Below are 19,757 nucleotides of genomic sequence, written 5' to 3'. Positions count from 1 at the left end.
TTTTCTCAAATGGCTGCTTGTTTTCAGCCCAGGGAAGAGCTATCTATACTCATTGTAGATGGGCTCCATCTCAAAAGTGTAAAGTGGAGTTCTTTACCCTGTCGCCTTCCATTCATTATCCATCTCCAGGAGTTTTCCTCACTGCGTGACCTTACCAGGAATATCCTGGTGCTATAGTTGTGGGCTATAACTAAGACCCAGTGTTTCTTATAGACATTTAACATAGTAAGGAAAAACTCTGGTCCTACTCATAAGTGCCACTCAAACGTAAAGCGTATAAAATCATCTGCTAAATTGCATATATTATAGAGTGGATGGGATTAGATCGTATTTCCTTCACCTGTCAAGTCACTTTAGATCAGAGTGGAAAACATAGTCACTGTAAATCTTCAGAAAATGTTGATTGTCCGCCACAGCAGAGAGGAGCCTCGGAGGGAACAACAACCTCCCACAGGTAACAGCTCATGACATCACTCAATTCCAAACAGTCAGACAAACCTGACATCACAGATTTGGATAGCAGCATCCCTGCCTAGAGACAGGTATGCAGAAGGACATGGTAAGCCTGAGACCTGCCCAGTGAGTGAATGAATGAGTGAGCCTGTTCTGGGGAAACATGCTGGGCTGGAGACGATAAATCTTTTAAGCTCTGCAGTGGGCTGTTGGAGAGGAAGGGGGGTGGAGGGGTGTCAGATGGGAGGGGACTCAGGACAACTGGACGGGGACATGATTAATGCGCAGAGCCAAGCAGCACAGTGACACACACACAGCCAGCCAGGCAGATCGCACAAACAAGCCCCCTCCATTCCTCTCCACTCCCAGCCCTCTCTTCCCACTTCTGCATAAAAATATATAAATACAAACCAGGGAAATGTCAAAACAGTATCTATTTATGGTTGCGGCTGTGGCGGTTATTGAACCTTGGGTCGAACTGAAAAGTTCAAGTGAAATGCAGAGTGCCACCGCTGCTGCCTGCCGCCGTCCGCTCGCCTACATTCCCGGGGAAACAGAAAACCTTTTTTTCAAACCGATCTGTTGACCTGTATATGTTCCACATTGCCCTGCGTCTTTCAGACTGAATCTCTGATCCAGCAATCTGCTCTGTTGTTGTTGTGTAAGAGGGAGAAATTTAAGACACAGCACCCTATTTAAAGGTTAGTAGGCTACAATGACCTCAAGGTATACACCATGGGATGTGTCTCAAATGAGACCCTATTCCCTCTAGTTGACTTGACGAGTGCCCTATGGATCCTGGTCAAAAGTAGTGCACTTTGGGGAAATTGCTCTATAAAACAGTGGGACGGGATAGTGGAGCGGTAGTAGAGGAATAGAGGGATAGTGGAGGGATAGTAGAGGGATAGTGGAGAGATAGAGGGGATAGTGGAGGGATAGAGGGGATAGTGGAGGGATAGTGGAGGGATAGGGGAGAGATAGAGGGGATAGTGGAGGGATAGAGGGGATAGTGGAGAGATAGAGGGGATAGTGGAGGGATAGAGGGGATAGTGGAGGGATAGAGAGGATAGTGGAGGGATAGAGTGGATAGTGGAGGGATAGAGGGGATAGTGGAGGGATAGATGGGATTAGGGAGGGATAGTGGAGATATAGAGGGGATAGTGGAGGGATAGAGTGGATGGTGGCGGGATAGTGGAGGGAAATTGGAGATATAGGGGGGATAGTGGAGGGATAGAGGAATAGTGGAGGGATAGAGGGATAGTGGAGGGATAGTGAAGATATATAGTGGATATTGGAGGGATAGAGGGGATATTGGAGGGATAGAGGGGATAGTGGAGGGATGGAGTGGATAGTGGAGGGATAGAGGGGATAGTGGAGGGATAGAGTGGATAGTGGAGGGATAGAGGGGATAGTGGAGGGATAGAGGGGATAGTGGAGGGATAGAGGGGATAGTGGAGGGATAGAGTGGATAGTGGAGGGATAGAGTGGATAGTGGAGATATAGAGGGGATAGTGGAGATATAGAGGGGATAGTGGAGGGATAGATGGGATAGTGGAGGGATAGAGGGGATAGTGGAGGGATAGAGTGGATAGTGGAGGGATAGTGGAGGGAAATTGGAGATATAGGGGGGATAGTGGAGGGATAGAGGAATAGTGGAGGGATAGAGGGATAGTGGAGGGATAGTGACGATATATAGTGGATATTGGAGGGATAGAGGGGATAGTGGAGGGATAGAGGGGATAGTGGAGGGATGGAGTGGATAGTGGAGGGATAAAGGGGATATAGAGGGGATAGTGGAGATATAGAGGGGATAGTGGAGGGATAGAGGGGATAGTAGAGGGATAGAGGGGATAGTGGAGGGATAGATGGGATTAGGGAGGGATAGTGGAGATATAGAGGGGATAGTGGAGGGATAGAGTGGATGGTGGAGGGATAGTGGAGGGAAATTGGAGATATAGGGGGGATAGTGGAGGGATAGAGGAATAGTGGAGGGATAGAGGGATAGTGGAGGGATAGTGAAGATATAGAGTGGATATTGGAGGGATAGAGGGGATAGTGGAGGGATAGAGGGGATAGTGGAGGGATGGAGTGGATAGTGGAGGGATAGAGGGGATAGTGGAGGGATAGATGGGATTAGGGAGGGATAGAGGGGATAGTGGATGGATAGAGGGGATAGTGGAGGGATAGAGTGGATAGTGGAGGGATAGAGTGGATAGTGGAGGGATAGAGGAGGGATAGAGGGGATAGTGGAGGGATAGAGTGGATAGTAGAGGGATAGAGGGGATAGTGGAGGGATAGAGGGGATAGTGGACGGATAGAGGGGATAGTGGAGGGATGAGGGGATAGTGGAGGGATAGTGGAGATATAGATGGGATAGTGGAGGGATAGAGTGCATAGAGTGGATAGTAGAAATATAGAGGGGATAGTGGAGGGATAGAGGCGATAGTGGAGGGATAGAGGGGATAGTGGAGGGATAGTGGAGATATAGAGTGGATAGTGGAGGGATAGAGTGGATAGTGGAGGGATAGAGGGGATAGTGGAGGGATAGAGGGATAGTGGAGGGATAGTGGGATAGTGGAGGGATAGTGGAGATGTAGAGTGGATAGTGGAGGGATAGTGGAGATATAGGGGGGATAGTGGAGGGATACAGGGATAGTGGAGGGATAGTGGAGGGATAGTGGAGATGTAGAGTGGATAGTGGAGGGATAGAGGAGGGATAGAGGGGATAGTGAAGGGATAGAGTGGATAGTGGAGGGATAGTGGAGGGATAGAGTGGATAGTGGAGGGATAGTGGATTGTGGAGGGATATAGTGGATAGTGGAGGGATAGAGGGGATAGTGAAGGGATAGAGTGGATAGTGGAGGGATAGTGGATTGTGGAGGGATATAGTGGATAGTGGAGGGATAGAGTGGATAGTGAAGGGATAGAGGATTGTGGAGGGATATAGTGGATAGTGGAGGGATAGAGTGGATAGTGGAGGGATAGAGTGGATAGTGGAGGGATAGAGTGGATAGTGGAGGGATATAGTGGATAGTGGAGGGATAGAGTGGATAGTGGAGATATACAGTGCCTTGCGAAAGTATTCGCCCCCCTTGAACTTTGCGACCTTTTGCCACATTTCAGGCTTCAAACATAAAGATATAAAACTGTATTTTTTTGTGAAGAATCAACAACAAGTGGGACACAATCATGAAGTGGAACGACATTTATTGGATATTTCAAACTTTTTTAACAAATCAAAAACTGAAAAATTATTCAGCCCCTTTAAGTTAATTCTTTGTAGCGCCACCTTTTGCTGCGATTACAGCTGTAAGTCACTTGGGGTATGTCTCTATCAGTTTTGCACATCGAGAGACTGACATTTTTTCCCATTCCTCCTTGCAAAACAGCTCGAGCTCAGTGAGGTTGGATGGAGAGCATTTGTGAACAGCAGTTTTCAGTTCTTTCCACAGATTCTCGATTGGATTCAGGTCTGGACTTTGACTTGGCCATTCTAACACCTGGATATGTTTATTTTTGAACCATTCCATTGTAGATTTTGCTTTATGTTTTGGATCATTGTCTTGTTGGAAGACAAATCTCCGTCCCAGTCTCAGGTCTTTTGCAGACTCCATCAGGTTTTCTTCCAGAATGGTCCTGTATTTGGCTCCATCCATCTTCCCATCAATTTTAACCATCTTCCCTGTCCCTGCTGAAGAAAAGCAGGCCCAAACCATGATGCTACCACCACCATGTTTGAAAGTGGGGATGGTAGGTTCAGAGTGATGAGCTGTGTTGCTTTTACGCTAAACATAATGTTTTGCATTGTTGCCAAAAAGTTCAATTTTGGTTTCATCTGACTAGAGCACTTTCTTCCACATGTTTGGTGTGTCTCCCAGGTGGCTTGTGGCAAACTTTAAACGACACTTTTTATGGATATCTTTAAGAAATGGCTTTCTTCTTGCCACTCTTCCATAAAGGCCAGATTTGTGCAATATACGACTGATTGTTGTCCTATGGACAGAGTCTCCCACCTCAGCTGTAGATCTCTGCAGTTCATCCAGAGTGATCATGGGCCTCTTGGCTGCATCTCTGATCAGTCTTCTCCTTGTATGAGCTGAAAGTTTAGAGGGACGACCAGGTCTTGGTAGATTTGCAGTGGTCTGATACTCCTTCCATTTCAATATTATCGCTTGCACAGTGCTCCTTGGGATGTTTAAAGCTTGGGAAATCGTTTTGTATCCAAATCCGGCTTTAAACTTCTTCACAACAGTATCTCGGACCTGCCTGGTGTGTTCCTTGTTCTTCATGATGCTCTCTGCGCTTTTAACAGACCTCTGAGACTATCACAGTGCAGGTGCATTTATACGGAGACTTGATTACACACAGGTGGATTGTATTTATCATCATTAGTCATTTAGGTCAACATTGGATCATTCAGAGATCCTCACTGAACTTCTGGAGAGAGTTTGCTGCACTGAAAGTAAAGGGGCTGAGTAATTTTGCACGCCCAATTTTTCAGTTTTTGATTTGTTAAAAAAGTTTGAAATATCCAATAAATGTCGTTCCACTTCATGATTGTGTCCCACTTGTTGTTGATTCTTCACAAAAAAATACAGTTTTATATCTTTATGTTTGAAGCCTGAAATGTGGCAAAAGGTCGCAAAGTTCAAGGGGGCCGAATACTTTCACAAGGCACTGTAGAGGGGATAGTGGAGGGATAGTGGAGATAGAGGGGATAATGGAGGGATAGAGGGATAGTGGAGGGATAGTGGAGATATATAGTGGATATTGGAGGGATAGAGAGGATAATGGAGGGATAGAGGGATAGTGGAGGGATAGTGGAGATATATAGTGGATATTGGAGGGATAGAGGGGATATTGGAGGGATAGAGGGGATAGTGGAGGGATAGAGGGGATAGTGGAGGGATAGAGGGGATAGTGGAGGGATAGAGGGGATAGGGGAGGGATAGAGGGGATAGTGGGATAGAGTGGACAGTGGATGGATAGTGTGGATAGTGGAGGGATAGAGTGGATAGTGGAGGGATAATGGAGATATAGAGGGGATAGTGGGATAGAGTGGATAGTGGAGGGATAGTGGGATAGAGTGGATAGTGGAGGGATAGAGTGGATAGTGGAGGGATAGTGGAGATAGAGGGGATAGTGGGATAGAGTGGATAGTGGAGGTATAGAGTGGATAGTGGAGGGATAGTGGAGATATAGAGTGGATAGTGGCGATATAGAGGGGATAGTGGAGGGATAGAGTGGATAGTGGAGGGATAGAGTGGATAGTGGAGGGATAGAGTGGATAGTGGGATAGAGTGGATAGTGGGATAGAGTGGATAGTGGCGATATAGAGGGGATAGTGGAGGGATAGAGTGGATAGTGGAGGGATAGAGTGGATAGTGGAGGGATAGAGTGGATAGTGGGATAGAGTGGATAGTGGAGGGATAGAGTGGATAGTGGAGGGATAGAGTGGATAGTGGAGGGATAGAGTGGATAGTGGAGGGATAGAGTGGATAGTGGCGATATAGAGGGGATAGTGGAGGGATAGAGTGGATAGTGGAGGGATAGAGTGGATAGTGGGATAGAGTGGATAGTGGAGGGATAGAGTGGATAGTGGGATAGAGTGGATAGTGGAGGGATAGAGTGGATAGTGGGATAGAGTGGATAGTGGAGGGATAGAGTGGGTAGTGGGATAGAGTGGATAGTGGAGGGATAGAGTGGATAGTGGAGGGATAGAGTGGATAGTGGGATAGAGTGGATAGTGGAGGGATAGAGTGGATAGTGGGATAGAGTGGATAGTGGAGGGATAGAGTGGATAGTGGGATAGAGTGGATAGTGGAGGGATAGAGTGGATAGTGGGATAGAGTGGATAGTGGAGGGATAGAGTGGATAGTGGGATAGAGTGGATAGTGGAGGGATAGAGTGGATAGTGGGATAGAGTGGATAGTGGGATAGAGTGGATAGTGGGATAGAGTGGATAGTGGAGGGATAGAGTGGATAGTGGAGGGATAGAGTGGATAGTGGGATAGAGTGGATAGTGGAGGGATAGAGTGGATAGTGGAGGGATATAGTGGATAGTGGGATAGAGTGGATAGTGGAGGGATAGAGTGGATAGTGGGATAGAGTGGATAGTGGGATAGAGTGGATAGTGGAGGGATAGAGTGGATAGTGGAGGGATAGAGTGGATAGTGGGATAGAGTGGATAGTGGGATAGAGTGGATAGTGGAGATATAGAGTGGATAGTGGCGATATAGAGGGGATAGTGGAGGGATAGAGTGGATAGTGGAGGGATAGAGTGGATAGTGGAGGGATAGAGTGGATAGTGGGATAGAGTGGATAGTGGGATAGAGTGGATAGTGGCGATATAGAGGGGATAGTGGAGGGATAGAGTGGATAGTGGAGGGATAGAGTGGATAGTGGAGGGATAGAGTGGATAGTGGGATAGAGTGGATAGTGGAGGGATAGAGTGGATAGTGGAGGGATAGAGTGGATAGTGGAGGGATAGAGTGGATAGTGGAGGGATAGAGTGGATAGTGGCGATATAGAGGGGATAGTGGAGGGATAGAATAGTGGAGGGATAGAGTGGATAGTGGGATAGAGTGGATAGTGGAGGGATAGAGTGGATAGTGGAGGGATAGAGTGGATAGTGGGATAGAGTGGATAGTGGAGGGATAGAGTGGGTAGTGGGATAGAGTGGATAGTGGAGGGATAGAGTGGATAGTGGGATAGAGTGGATAGTGGAGGGATAGAGTGGATAGTGGAGGGATAGAGTGGATAGTGGGATAGAGTGGATAGTGGAGGGATAGAGTGGATAGTGGGATAGAGTGGATAGTGGAGGGATAGAGTGGATAGTGGAGGGATAGAGTGGATAGTGGAGGGATAGAGTGGATAGTGGGATAGAGTGGATAGTGGGATAGAGTGGATAGTGGGATAGAGTGGATAGTGGAGGGATAGAGTGGATAGTGGGATAGAGTGGATAGTGGGATAGAGTGGATAGTGGAGGGATATAGTGGATAGTGGGATAGAGTGGATAGTGGAGGGATAGAGTGGATAGTGGGATAGAGTGGATAGTGGGATAGAGTGGATAGTGGAGGGATATAGTGGATAGTGGGATAGAGTGGATAGTGGAGGGATAGAGTGGATAGTGGGATAGAGTGGATAGTGGGATAGAGTGGATAGTGGAGGGATAGAGTGGATAGTGGGATAGAGTGGATAGTGGAGGAATAGAGTGGATAGTGGAGGGATAGAGTGGATAGTGGAGGGATAGAGTGGATAGTGGGATAGAGTGGATAGTGGGATAGAGTGGATAGTGGGATAGAGTGGATAGTGGAGGGATAGAGTGGATAGTGGGATAGAGTGGATAGTGGAGGGATAGAGTGGATAGTGGGATAGAGTGGATAGTGGGATAGAGTGGATAGTGGCGATATAGAGGGGATAGTGGAGGGATAGAGTGGATAGTGGAGGGATAGAGTGGATAGTGGAGGGATAGAGTGGATAGTGGGATAGAGTGGATAGTGGAGGGATAGAGTGGATAGTGGAGGGATAGAGTGGATAGTGGAGGGATAGAGTGGATAGTGGCGATATAGAGGGGATAGTGGAGGGATAGAATAGTGGAGGGATAGAGTGGATAGTGGGATAGAGTGGATAGTGGAGGGATAGAGTGGATAGTGGGATAGAGTGGATAGTGGAGGGATAGAGTGGATAGTGGGATAGAGTGGATAGTGGAGGGATAGAGTGGATAGTGGGATAGAGTGGATAGTGGAGGGATAGAGTGGGTAGTGGGATAGAGTGGATAGTGGAGGGATAGAGTGGATAGTGGGATAGAGTGGATAGTGGAGGGATAGAGTGGATAGTGGAGGGATAGAGTGGATAGTGGGATAGAGTGGATAGTGGAGGGATAGAGTGGATAGTGGGATAGAGTGGATAGTGGAGGGATAGAGTGGATAGTGGGATAGAGTGGATAGTGGAGGGATAGAGTGGATAGTGGGATAGAGTGGATAGTGGAGGGATAGAGTGGATAGTGGGATAGAGTGGATAGTGGGATAGAGTGGATAGTGGAGGGATAGAGTGGATAGTGGGATAGAGTGGATAGTGGAGGGATATAGTGGATAGTGGGATAGAGTGGATAGTGGGATAGAGTGGATAGTGGGATAGAGTGGATAGTGGAGGGATAGAGTGGATAGTGGGATAGAGTGGATAGTGGGATAGAGTGGATAGTGGGATAGAGTGGATAGTGGAGGGATAGAGTGGATAGTGGAGGGATACAGAAAATAGACTAGAAAGGCCAAAAGATGCCCCAAGCATTCCCAGAATCCTGTTGTGTGTAATTTGTCTGGGTAGATGGGGAATTAAGAAGTCCAAGGCCCACCAGAGGTTTATTGGCATTTCAAAGCGGCAAACTAAAGTAAATGATCCAAGAAAAAAATTGTTACGGTTGGCGCCGAGATTAATTCCTTATCGTCTTTCTATTTTTATCCAGCAAATGGATGTGTGAAGAGAGAGAGCTTTGAACACTACTTTCTCCACTCTAACACCGGGGGTTTCGTTTCTTCATATTATTATGTTTTTTTTAAAGGCAGACCATTACTATTTAATGAAGAACTATGCCACTGCTTCCATTTCCGAGTTCATTTAATGAAGCTTTGGTGTCTGAGTGGAGGGTTGCGTCAGTTTCTCTGCCCTTGCACTTTTAAATCATTTAAAGGGCTGCAGGGCACTGCTCAGAATGGATTTATCTAACGACCTTTACCTATCCTGTCCTCCCTCCTTTCCTATAATAACTTTGATTTGTGAATGTTAAAACTACATTTTTCCATTTCCCCCAAACGTATGCTTGGATGCTCTGTTGAGTTATACAGACTGCAACTCCAAGTGTCATAATGACTCTTTAAAGTGCTACGCTTCTCTTTGTTGGTTTGCATTAAGACTTTGAATCAAGACATGATGCTAAATTCTATGTTGTCATCTTGTTACTAATAAAATGCTTTATTGTAAATGCCTGGAGACAGACAGTGAGGGGGGGGCAGGTGGACAGACAGTGAGAGAAGGGGGCAAGGGGACAGACAGTGAGAGAAGGGTGCAAGGGGACAGACAGTGAGAGAAGGGGGCAAGGGGACAGACAGTGAGGGGGGGGGCAGGTGGACAGACAGTGAGAGAAGGGGGCAAGGGGACAGACAGTGAGAGAAGGGGGCAAGGGGACAGACAGTGAGAGAAGGGGGCAAGGGGACAGACAGTGAGAGAAGGGGGCAAGGGGACAGACAGTGAGAGAAGGGGGCAAGGGGACAGACAGTGAGGGGGGGGGGGGCAGGTGGACAGACAGTGAGAGAGGGGGGCATGGGGACAGACAGTGAGAGAGGGGGGCAGGTGGACAGACAGTGAGGGGGGGGCAGGTGGACAGACAGTGAGAGAGGGGGGCATGGGGACAGAGTGAGAGAAAAGGGGACAGGGGGGAGACAGTGAAGGGGGGCATGAGGACAGAGTGAGAGAAAAGGGGCAGGGGGACAGACAGTGGGGGGGGGGCAGGTGGACAGACAGTGAGAGAGGGGGGGCATGGGGACAGACAGTGAGAGAGGGGGGGCAGGTGGACAGACAGTGAGGGGGGGGCAGGTGGACAGACAGTGAGAGAGGGGGGCATGGGGACAGAGTGAGAGAAAAGGGGACAGGGGGGAGACAGTGAAGGGGGGCATGAGGACAGAGTGAGAGAAAAGGGGCAGGGGGACAGACAGTGGGGGGGGGGGCAGGTGGACAGACAGTGAGAGAAAAGGGGACAGGGGGGAGACAGTGAAGGGGGGCATGAGGACAGAGTGAGAGAAAAGGGGCAGGGGGACAGACAGTGGGGGGGGGGCAGGTGGACAGACAGTGAGAGAGGGGGGCATGGGGACAGAGTGAGAGAAAAGGGGACAGGGGGGAGACAGTGAAGGGGGGCATGAGGACAGAGTGAGAGAAAAGGGGCATGGGGACAGACAGTGAGGGGGGGGCAGGTGGACAGACAGTGAGAGAGGGGGGCATGGGGACAGAGTGAGAGAAAAGGGGACAGGGGGGAGACAGTGAAGGGGGGCATGAGGACAGAGTGAGAGAAAAGGGGCAGGGGGACAGACAGTGGGGGGGGGGCAGGTGGACAGACAGTGAGAGAAGGGGGCAAGGGGACAGACAGTGAGGGGGGGGCAGGTGGACAGACAGTGAGAGAAGGGGGCAAGGGGACAGACAGTGAGAGAAGGGGGCAAGGGGACAAGGGGACAGACAGTGAGAGAAGGGGGCAAGGGGACAGACAGTGAGAGAAGGGGGCAAGGACACGGACAGTGAGGGGGGGGGCAGGTGGACAGACAGTGAGAGAAGGGGGCAAGGGGACAGACAGTGAGAGAAGGGGGCAAGGGGACAGACAGTGAGGGGGGGCAGGTGGACAGACAGTGAGAGAAGGGGGCAAGGGGACAGACAGTGAGAGAAGGGGGCAAGGGGACAGACAGTGAGAGAAGGGGGCAAGGGAAGAGACAGTGAGGGGGGGGCAGGTGGACAGACAGTGAGAGAAGGGGGCAAGGAGACAGACAGTGAGAGAAGGGGGCAAGGGGACAGACAGTGAGAGAAGGGGGCAAGGGGACAGACAGTGAGAGAAGGGGGCAAGGGGACAGACAGTGAGAGAAGGGGGCAAGGGGACAGACAGTGAGGGGGGGCAGGTGGACAGACAGTGAGAGAAGGGGGCAAGGGGACAGACAGTGAGAGAAGGGGGCAAGGGGACAGACAGTGAGGGGGGGCAGGTGGACAGACAGTGAGAGAAGGGGGCAAGGGGACAGACAGTGAGAGAAGGGGGCAAGGGGACAGACAGTGAGAGAAGGGGGCAAGGGGACAGACAGTGAGGGGGGGCAGGTGGACAGACAGTGAGAGAAGGGGGCAAGGGGACAGACAGTGAGAGAAGGGGGCAAGGGAACAGACAGTGAGAGAAGGGGGCAAGGGGACAGACAGTGAGGGGGGGGCAGGTGGACAGACAGTGCGAGAAGGGGGCAAGGACACGGACAGTGAGGGGGGGGCAGGTGGACAGACAGTGAGAGAAGGGGGCAAGGGGACAGACAGTGAGGGGGGGGGGCAGGTGGACAGACAGTGAGAGAAGGGGGCAAGGGGACAGACAGTGAGAGAAGGGTGCAAGGGGACAGACAGTGAGAGAAGGGGGCAAGGGGACAGACAGTGAGGGGGGGGGCAGGTGGACAGACAGTGAGAGAAGGGGGCAAGGGGACAGACAGTGAGAGAAGGGGGCAAGGGGACAGACAGTGAGAGAAGGGGGCAAGGGGACAGACAGTGAGAGAAGGGGGCAAGGGGACAGACAGTGAGAGAAGGGGGCAAGGGGACAGACAGTGAGGGGGGGGGGGGCAGGTGGACAGACAGTGAGAGAAGGGGGCAAGGGGACAGACAGTGAGAGAAGGGGGCAAGGGGACAGACAGTGAGAGAAGGGGGCAAGGGGACAGACAGTGAGGGGGGGGCAGGTGGACAGACAGTGAGAGAAGGGGGCAAGGGGACAGACAGTGAGGGGGGGCAGGTGGACAGACAGTGAGAGAAGGGGGCAAGGGGACAGACAGTGAGGGGGGGGCAGGTGGACAGACAGTGAGAGAAGGGGGCAAGGGGACAGACAGTGAGAGAAGGGGGCAAGGTGACAGACAGTGAGAGAAGGGGGCAAGGGGACAGACAGTGAGAGAAGGGGGCAAGGGGACAGACAGTGAGAGAAGGGGGCAAGGGAACAGACAGTGAGAGAAGGGGGCAAGGGGACAGACAGTGAGGGGGGGGGCAGGTGGACAGACAGTGAGAGAAGGGGGCAAGGGGACAGACAGTGAGAGAAGGGGGCAAGGGGACAGACAGTGAGAGAAGGGGGCAAGGGGACAGACAGTGAGAGAAGGGGGCAAGGGGACAGACAGTGAGAGAAGGGGGCAAGGGGACAGACAGTGAGAGAAGGGGGCAAGGGGACAGACAGTGAGAGAAGGGGGCAAGGGGACAGACAGTGAGAGAAGGGGGCAAGGGAACAGACAGTGAGAGAAGGGGGCAAGGGGACAGACAGTGAGAGAAGGGGGCAATGGGACAGACAGTGAGGGGGGGGCAGGTGGACAGACAGTGAGAGAAGGGGGCAAGGGACAGACAGTGAGGGGGGGGCAGGTGGACAGACAGTGAGAGAAGGGGGCAAGGAGACAGACAGTGAGAGAAGGGGGCAAGGGGACAGACAGTGAGAGAAGGGGGCAAGGGGACAGACAGTGAGAGAAGGGGGCAAGGGGACAGACAGTGGGAGAAGGGGGCAAGGGGACAGACAGTGAGAGAAGGGGGCAAGGGGACAGACAGTGAGGGGGGGGCAGGTGGACAGACAGTGAGAGAAGGGGGCAAGGGGACAGACAGTGAGGGGGGGCAGGTGGACAGACAGTGAGAGAAGGGGGCAAGGGGACAGACAGTGTGTGTGTGTTAGGTGGGAAAACAGTGATGAGGGGGCAGACGGGAAAACAGTGATGGGGGGTGGGGGGGCGGACAAATGGGCCTGTCAGACACAGACCATTGGAGCCTATCTCCAGACAGAAGGAGAGAGAGGGTAGGGTCACGCCTAGGGGCTCTGGGGTCACTGCCTAACCCCTCAACACACAGCTAACTGAATTACATTTAGGGATTGGATAAAGCTCCTCATTGAAGATGAATGGCAGTTTTCAACTGATAGGAAAATCTATTAATCAATTGAAAATTGCCATTGACCTCCTGAAATGACTGACTTGAAATGGAATTGACTCTCAACCCTGCTACACACTGTGGCATAGTGCATACCGTGTCTGACCCTTCCATGGTCATCAATATTAATGGTGGCCCTATAAGCAGTGTTTTCCCAACTCCAGTCCTCCAGTTCCCCTTAACACATTGTTGTAGTCCTGGACAAAAACACCTGATTCATCTCATGGAGGGCTTGATGATTAGTTAAATCAGGTGTGCTTGCCTGGGGCCACAACAAAAATATATAGTGTGGGGGTACTGGAGGACCGGAGTTGGGAAAACACTGCTTATAGGGAATAGGGCTCCAGAGCATGATGGGTACTGGAGTTAGAGTGCTATCACAGACTAGCCAGAACCATGCATGAGAATCACGGTCAAAGCTGACATGAATACCAAAAGGAAATCAGAGATAGGATATAGGCTTCAGGGTTAGAGTTTAATTGCAAAGGTTTTGGTTACTAATGCAGACTCAGAGAGAAAAAGTATTTCCTAACCATGTTCCTAACCGTGTTAATCAGTTCTTCAATGCATCACAGTTCCTTACAAAAAGTGGTATATTTTTCTTAAAGCAGTATAGGCATCACTTCTAAATCTAGCTGTAACTTATTTAGGTAGGCTACATTTACAACCTTCCCATCCCACTAAAATGAAGTTAGCAGATAAAGCTCCTATTCGGCCCTATATGATGCAATAAGGAGAGTGCCCAGCTCTTCTCCCCCTGGGCAGTGCCAGTCCCAGAGAGAGATAGTCTATTAGGAGGTGGAATAGGGAGCACTTGAAGCCTACTTACTTCATCACTAATTGATGAACTCCAGCACAATTACAAAGTATAATGGCTCCTTTTATCTTCACTGCAGGAGACAGAGTTCACGGTAAAAAATGCTCTGGAGGTTATTTCTCTGTCTGAATGGCTGGGCTTAATGTGAAAACAGACAGCGATGATGCTTTTAACCCTCGTACATCAAAGTGCCCTCCACATCGCATTCCTCCACTAACACTCAATAGGGTTAAAAGTCAATGGTGGGAGCTGCTCTCGATGAGTCTCACACACTTTAGTATTGAGAGCTATTGGAGTTAAAATTGGGAGCACTAAGTACTAACTAATCAGATTTGGAAATCATGAGGCAGAATGTGAACACAGAGAAAACCTCCTGGTACTATGCTACTTATATGAGGCAGAATGTGAACACAGAGAAAACCTCCTGGTACTATGCTACTTATATGAGGCAGAATGTGAACACAGAGAAAACCTCCTGGTACTATGCTACTTATATGAGGCAGAATGTGAACACAGAGAAAACCTCCTGGTACTATGCTACTTATATGAGGCAGAATGTGGACACAGAGAAAACCTCCTGATACTATGCTACTTATATGAGGCAGAATGTGAACACAGAGAAAACCTCCTGATACTATGCTACTTATATGAGGCAGAATGTGGACACAGAGAAAACCTCCTGGTACTATGCTACTTATATGAGGCAGAATGTGAACACAGAGAAAACCTCCTGATACTATGCTACTTATATGAGGCAGAATGTGGACACAGAGAAAACCTCCTGGTACTATGCTACTTATATGAGGCAGAATGTGAACACAGAGAAAACCTCCTGGTACTATGCTACTTATATGAGGCAGAATGTGGACACAGAGAAAACCTCCTGATACTATGCTACTTATATGAGGCAGAATGTGAACACAGAGAAAACCTCCTGATACTATGCTACTTATATGAGGCAGAATGTGAACACAGAGAAAACCTCCTGATACTATGCTACTTATATGAGGCAGAATGTGGACACAGAGAAAACCTCCTGGTACTATGCTACTTATATGAGGCAGAATGTGAACACAGAGAAAACCTCCTGGTACTATGCTACTTATATGAGGCAGAATGTGAACACAGAGAAAACCTCCTGATACTATGCTACTTATATGAGGCAGAATGTGGACACAGAGAAAACCTCCTGATACTATGCTACTTATATGAGGCAGAATGTGGACACAGAGAAAACCTCCTGGTACTATGCTACTTATATGAGGCAGAATGTGGACACAGAGAAAACCTCCTGATACTATGCTACTTATATGTTTCTTTCTTTGGTGTTTTGTTGATTGTTTGTATTCAGAGGGCAACAGAATGTGGCTAACCAATAGAAAAACTGATTCTGTGGTCCACCTAGTTTGAATTCTTACATTTGTGCACAGATATTGTCGGGTACTCCGCACCAGAGGAGGTTGGTGGGAGGAGCTATAGGAGGACGGGCTCATTGTAATGGCTGGAATGGAATTCATGGAACGGTATCAAACACATGGGCATCTAGTTTGACTCTGTTACATTAATTCCATTCCTGCCATTACAATGAGTCCATCCTCCTATAGATTATTTCACCAGCCTCCACTGCTCAGCACCCATACCATCTACAGAACACCATTGTCAGTAAAACAGGGTTGTATTCATTAGTGCACACCCTAGCAAAACATTTTGCACTGTAGCTACAAAAACAGTAGTCTGTTATTGGACAATTTCAAGTAGTTTAGGTCCGTTTTGTTCCTAGTGAATATGACCCTACAAGCACAATATGATCTAATAGGAACAATGAGGTGAGGATAGTTAACACCAGTAAAGACTCACGCAGCTCTCCCACTTTAAGGGTCTCACACAGCATCTTGGTCAGCTCGATGCTGCTGCGGCCGAACGGACACTCGTGCTTGTCCTCACGACTGCTGTTCTCCAGAACAATCTGTAATAGGGACAGAAAGTCACTCAATCCACCAATGTTTTTGCAAATACGTTTGTCATAAAAGTGTTTAACAGCCACCAGGCGCAGACGGACAGTCACAGAGACAGACACAAATAGACATCTCCACCAGGGCTGGTAACGAACTCAAACCATATGACCCTTGACCCATTAATCCAGGTAAACACACACTTTGAAGTCAAAGTTGACCAAGATGATTCATTTGGAGAGGCGGAGCAGTACAGGGAAAGCAGAGACAGCAGAAGGTCACCAGTGGGACAGAAAACTGGGAAAAACAGCTTTTTGTTGTTGATTATCCCATCTCTATGGTACCATCGTAATTCATCCAGAGATGAGATTCTAGTTATTATTAAGTACAGCACATTATACTGAATGTTATCTACCACAAATGTGAAGTCTGAAAGACATTTGAATCTCAATGTGACATTGACTTTATTAGATCAAGAGGTCTTCCCTTCTACGTTACCATTACAGAAGCCTCTACTATCCATTTGAACCTTGTTTGAGCCTTAACTGGTGCACTTGTACACAGCGTGTTTCATTCATAAATCAATTCTCCATGTCCAAAAATCCACTCCAATTATAACATTGCCGCAGCGACAAGTCCATACTGGAAAACATTAGCATCCTTATCACCGCCGTGGTGACAGTTTAATTTGGGGAATTGCTGGCTGTGTTTCGTCACAGCAGCAGGCTGGGGAGAGGGATGGGCCGGCCTGTGTATTAGGTTTTATATTAGGAGGACATAGCCATATGCTATAGTATTGGCTTGACTGAATTCCAAGGCTACATATTGGCATTGTGTTTCATCAGACAGACTGTTTGGTCAGAGCCCAGTGAATCTATGGAGTGAGGGACAGGCCAGGGAGTGAGAGTATGTGTTTAGACAGTGTGTGTGTGTGTGTGTGTGTGTGTGTGTGTGATGTGGAGAGTTTAGGTCGGCAGAAGGCACTGCAGAGGAACACTAGACACAAAGTAATGGACTCTAAGGAAACCAAAAGGAATTGTGTGCGTGTGGGTGTGCGCGTGTGTGTGCCTGTGTGTATGTTAGAGCTACTAACCCTGATGTAGGCATCCTGGTGGTGTCTGGCGAAGTACAGCATGTTATCCAGAGCCAGCATCCCAGGAGGAATCTGAGTGAAGTCCATAGCAGGGTTCACATGGTTCTAATATATATATGAGAGAGAGAGAAAGAGAGAGAGGAGTGAAAGGAGTGAGAGAGGAAAGTGAGAGGTAGAGAGGAGATAGAGGAAAGAGAGAGAGCAGAGAGAGAGAGGAGAAAGAGGAAAGAGAGAGCAGAGAGAGACAGAGAGAGGTAGAGAGAGGGAAGAGAGGGCAGAGAGAGACAGTGAGAGAGGAGAGAGAGAGGTAGAGAGGAGGTAAAGAGGAGAGAGGGGTAGAGAGGAGAGAGAAGTAGAGAGGAGAGAGAGAGGTAGAGAGGAGAGAGAGAGGTGAGTCATCAGACAAACAAGACTAGGACAAGTCTGAATAAGACACAAGGTTGATTGGGAGACTAATTTGATCTCTATTCTCCATCAGCACGCTAACTTGTCTGAGTGAATGGAGGACATAGAGAGATGACAAGTGAGAGTGAGAGTAGCATGTAGGAGTCCCAGAGATCCAGTTGTGTAACTGTTCCTGACAGACCAAAGGAAGAACCACAACCTTTAACAATTCCCTCACCAAGTCCAAATAAGCATGTTCTCTCTAAGATACCCGTCTACCTGGGAGACTAATAGAATCTCACAGACTACTGCCCTCTAGATACAGCACTAGATCAACTGCATCTAGCCATCTTCACACTGTGCTGTGCTTCCTCACACTGTGTGTGTGTGTGTGACCGTGTGTGACCGTGTGTTTGTGCTTGCATGTGAGTACGAGCCTGTAAAGTCAGAGGGATATTTTCAGGGTCTTCCACACCACTGGAGAGATGAAGTCAGGTCTTATCTTAGGGCAGCACACAGCAGCGTAGCAGAGTGACTTGGGTCTTAGTGAGCTGCCAAGCCCCTAACAGTTCAGGGACTTAGAGAGGAAATGATGGGCTTAGTTCCCCCTCACCATGGATACGACAGCGATATGCCACAGCTCATAAACTTCAGAGAGAGAGAGAGAGAGAGAGAGAGAGAGAGAGAGGGAGAGAAACGAGAGAGCAGAGAGAGAGCAGAGAGAGAGAGAGAGAGAGAGGGAGAGAAAAGAGAAAAGAGAGAGAGAGAGAGAGAGAGAGAGAGAGAGAGAGAGAGAGAGAGAGAGAGAGAGAGAGAGGGAGGGAGAGAGAGAGAGAGAGAAAAGAGAGAGCAGAGAGAGAGAGAGAGAGAGAGAGGGAGAGAAAAGAGAAAAGAGAGAGCAGAGAGAGAGAGAGAGGGAGGGAGAGAAAAGAGAGAGCAGAGAGAGAGAGAGAGAGAGAGAGAGAGCTCTCATGGGGGCCACACTTCCTCCTTCCAGACACAGAGAGGCAGCACAGAGCAACATGTCATCTTCTAAACCAATTAACAACAGTACTCAGGGAGGGGGCTTGTTTTCTTTCTCCATCTCCACCCTGCGGTAGCTGTTTGTGTGAATACGCCATTTAGCATAGCTGCATTCTGCTGTAGTCCTCTGTGTGTGTGTACTGTCTGTAAGGCTGTAAAGCCAGAGGGTTAGCGTGTGTCTGTGTGTGTAGTTGGGTATCACACCACACATACACAGGGCTGGATTCAGCTGCAATGCCATCCCCTTATCTGACAGAGTCCCAGTCCTCTCCCTACTAGTTAAAAATAAATAAATAAAAGAGCTCCACTCCTGAAGAACATGTCTTGCCTATGGGTCTACTATACCGACATCAAAACTAATCTAAGTCCAACAGCGGAAGTTTTGGGGATGCAGAGGCTCAAACATTTTTCTTGTGATGTATAATGAGGCCCAGTTTTGCAGATGTTTGTGTATGTGTGTGTGTGACTTACAATGAAGCCCAGCTTCTTGTAGTCCCGGGTGTACATGGACTTCCTCTTCTCGATGCTGCCACTGTTGTTCGGCTCACACTCCACGTCAAACGCAATTCTGCGCAGCTCAAAGATGATGTCTCTTTGGGCCTAGGCAGACATAAGAGGAAAAAGCATTCAGATATAAATACACAGTAAAAACAAGAAAATGTAACAAAACATAAGCATTATTCTAAAGTAAGTGGTTTGTTAGAGAACTTTCACTGGCATTTCTCAGGTAGAGAGAGAGAGAACGGGGGGGTTGTAACCAAAAATATATACATGTTTGATATCACTGGTAATTAGTAACCAGGTCATAGCACTATCTCTGCTACATCCCTAGTTATTAATGATGTGGTTAACTGTATGGATAAAAGGCAATGTTGTGCTGCCCGCTTCATGGACCTGTCAAAGGCTTTACATACTGTTGATCACTCACTGCTAATTCAGAGGCTTTACATACTGTTGATCACTCACTGCTAATTCAGAGGCTTTACATACTGTTGATCACTCACTGCTAATTCAGAGGCTTTCCATACTGTTGATCACTCACTGCTAATTCAGAGGCTTTACATACTGTTGATCACTCACTGCTAATTCAGAGGCTTTCCATACTGTTGATCACTCACTGCTAATTCAGAGGCTTTCCATACTGTTGATCACTCACTGTTAATTCAGAGGCTTTCCATACTGTTGATCACTTACTGTTAATTCAGAGGCTTTCCATACTGTTGATCACTCACTGCTAATTCAGAGGCTTTCCATACTGTTGATCACTCACTGTTAATTCAGAGGCTTTACATACTGTTGATCACTCACTGTTAATTCAGAGGCTTTCCATACTGTTGATCACTCACTGTTAATTCAGAGGCTTTCC

General features: G+C 48.5%; 1 protein-coding gene across 6 annotated transcripts in view; it reads right to left on the bottom strand.

Annotated features, from left to right (window-relative positions):
* LOC109903395 (engulfment and cell motility protein 1) overlaps nt 1-19,757 on the bottom strand; it is a 197,993-nt gene that overhangs the window by 70,308 nt on the left and 107,928 nt on the right. For all 6 annotated transcript variants that reach the window (XM_031788887.1, XM_031788890.1, XM_031788888.1 and 3 more), the window contains 3 exons: nt 18,863-18,991; nt 16,985-17,089; nt 15,797-15,905 (listed from right to left, as the gene is read on the bottom strand). In XM_031788887.1, the coding sequence (XP_031644747.1) occupies nt 15,797-15,905; nt 16,985-17,089; nt 18,863-18,991 (343 nt within the window). The remainder of the gene's footprint in view (nt 1-15,796; nt 15,906-16,984; nt 17,090-18,862; nt 18,992-19,757) is intronic.

This window comes from Oncorhynchus kisutch, linkage group LG14, assembly GCF_002021735.2.
Source record: "Oncorhynchus kisutch isolate 150728-3 linkage group LG14, Okis_V2, whole genome shotgun sequence".
Classification (NCBI taxonomy): domain Eukaryota; kingdom Metazoa; phylum Chordata; class Actinopteri; order Salmoniformes; family Salmonidae; genus Oncorhynchus; species Oncorhynchus kisutch.
Note: the sequence above shows the minus strand (reverse complement) of the source record. Positions and strands in the feature narration are given on the sequence as shown.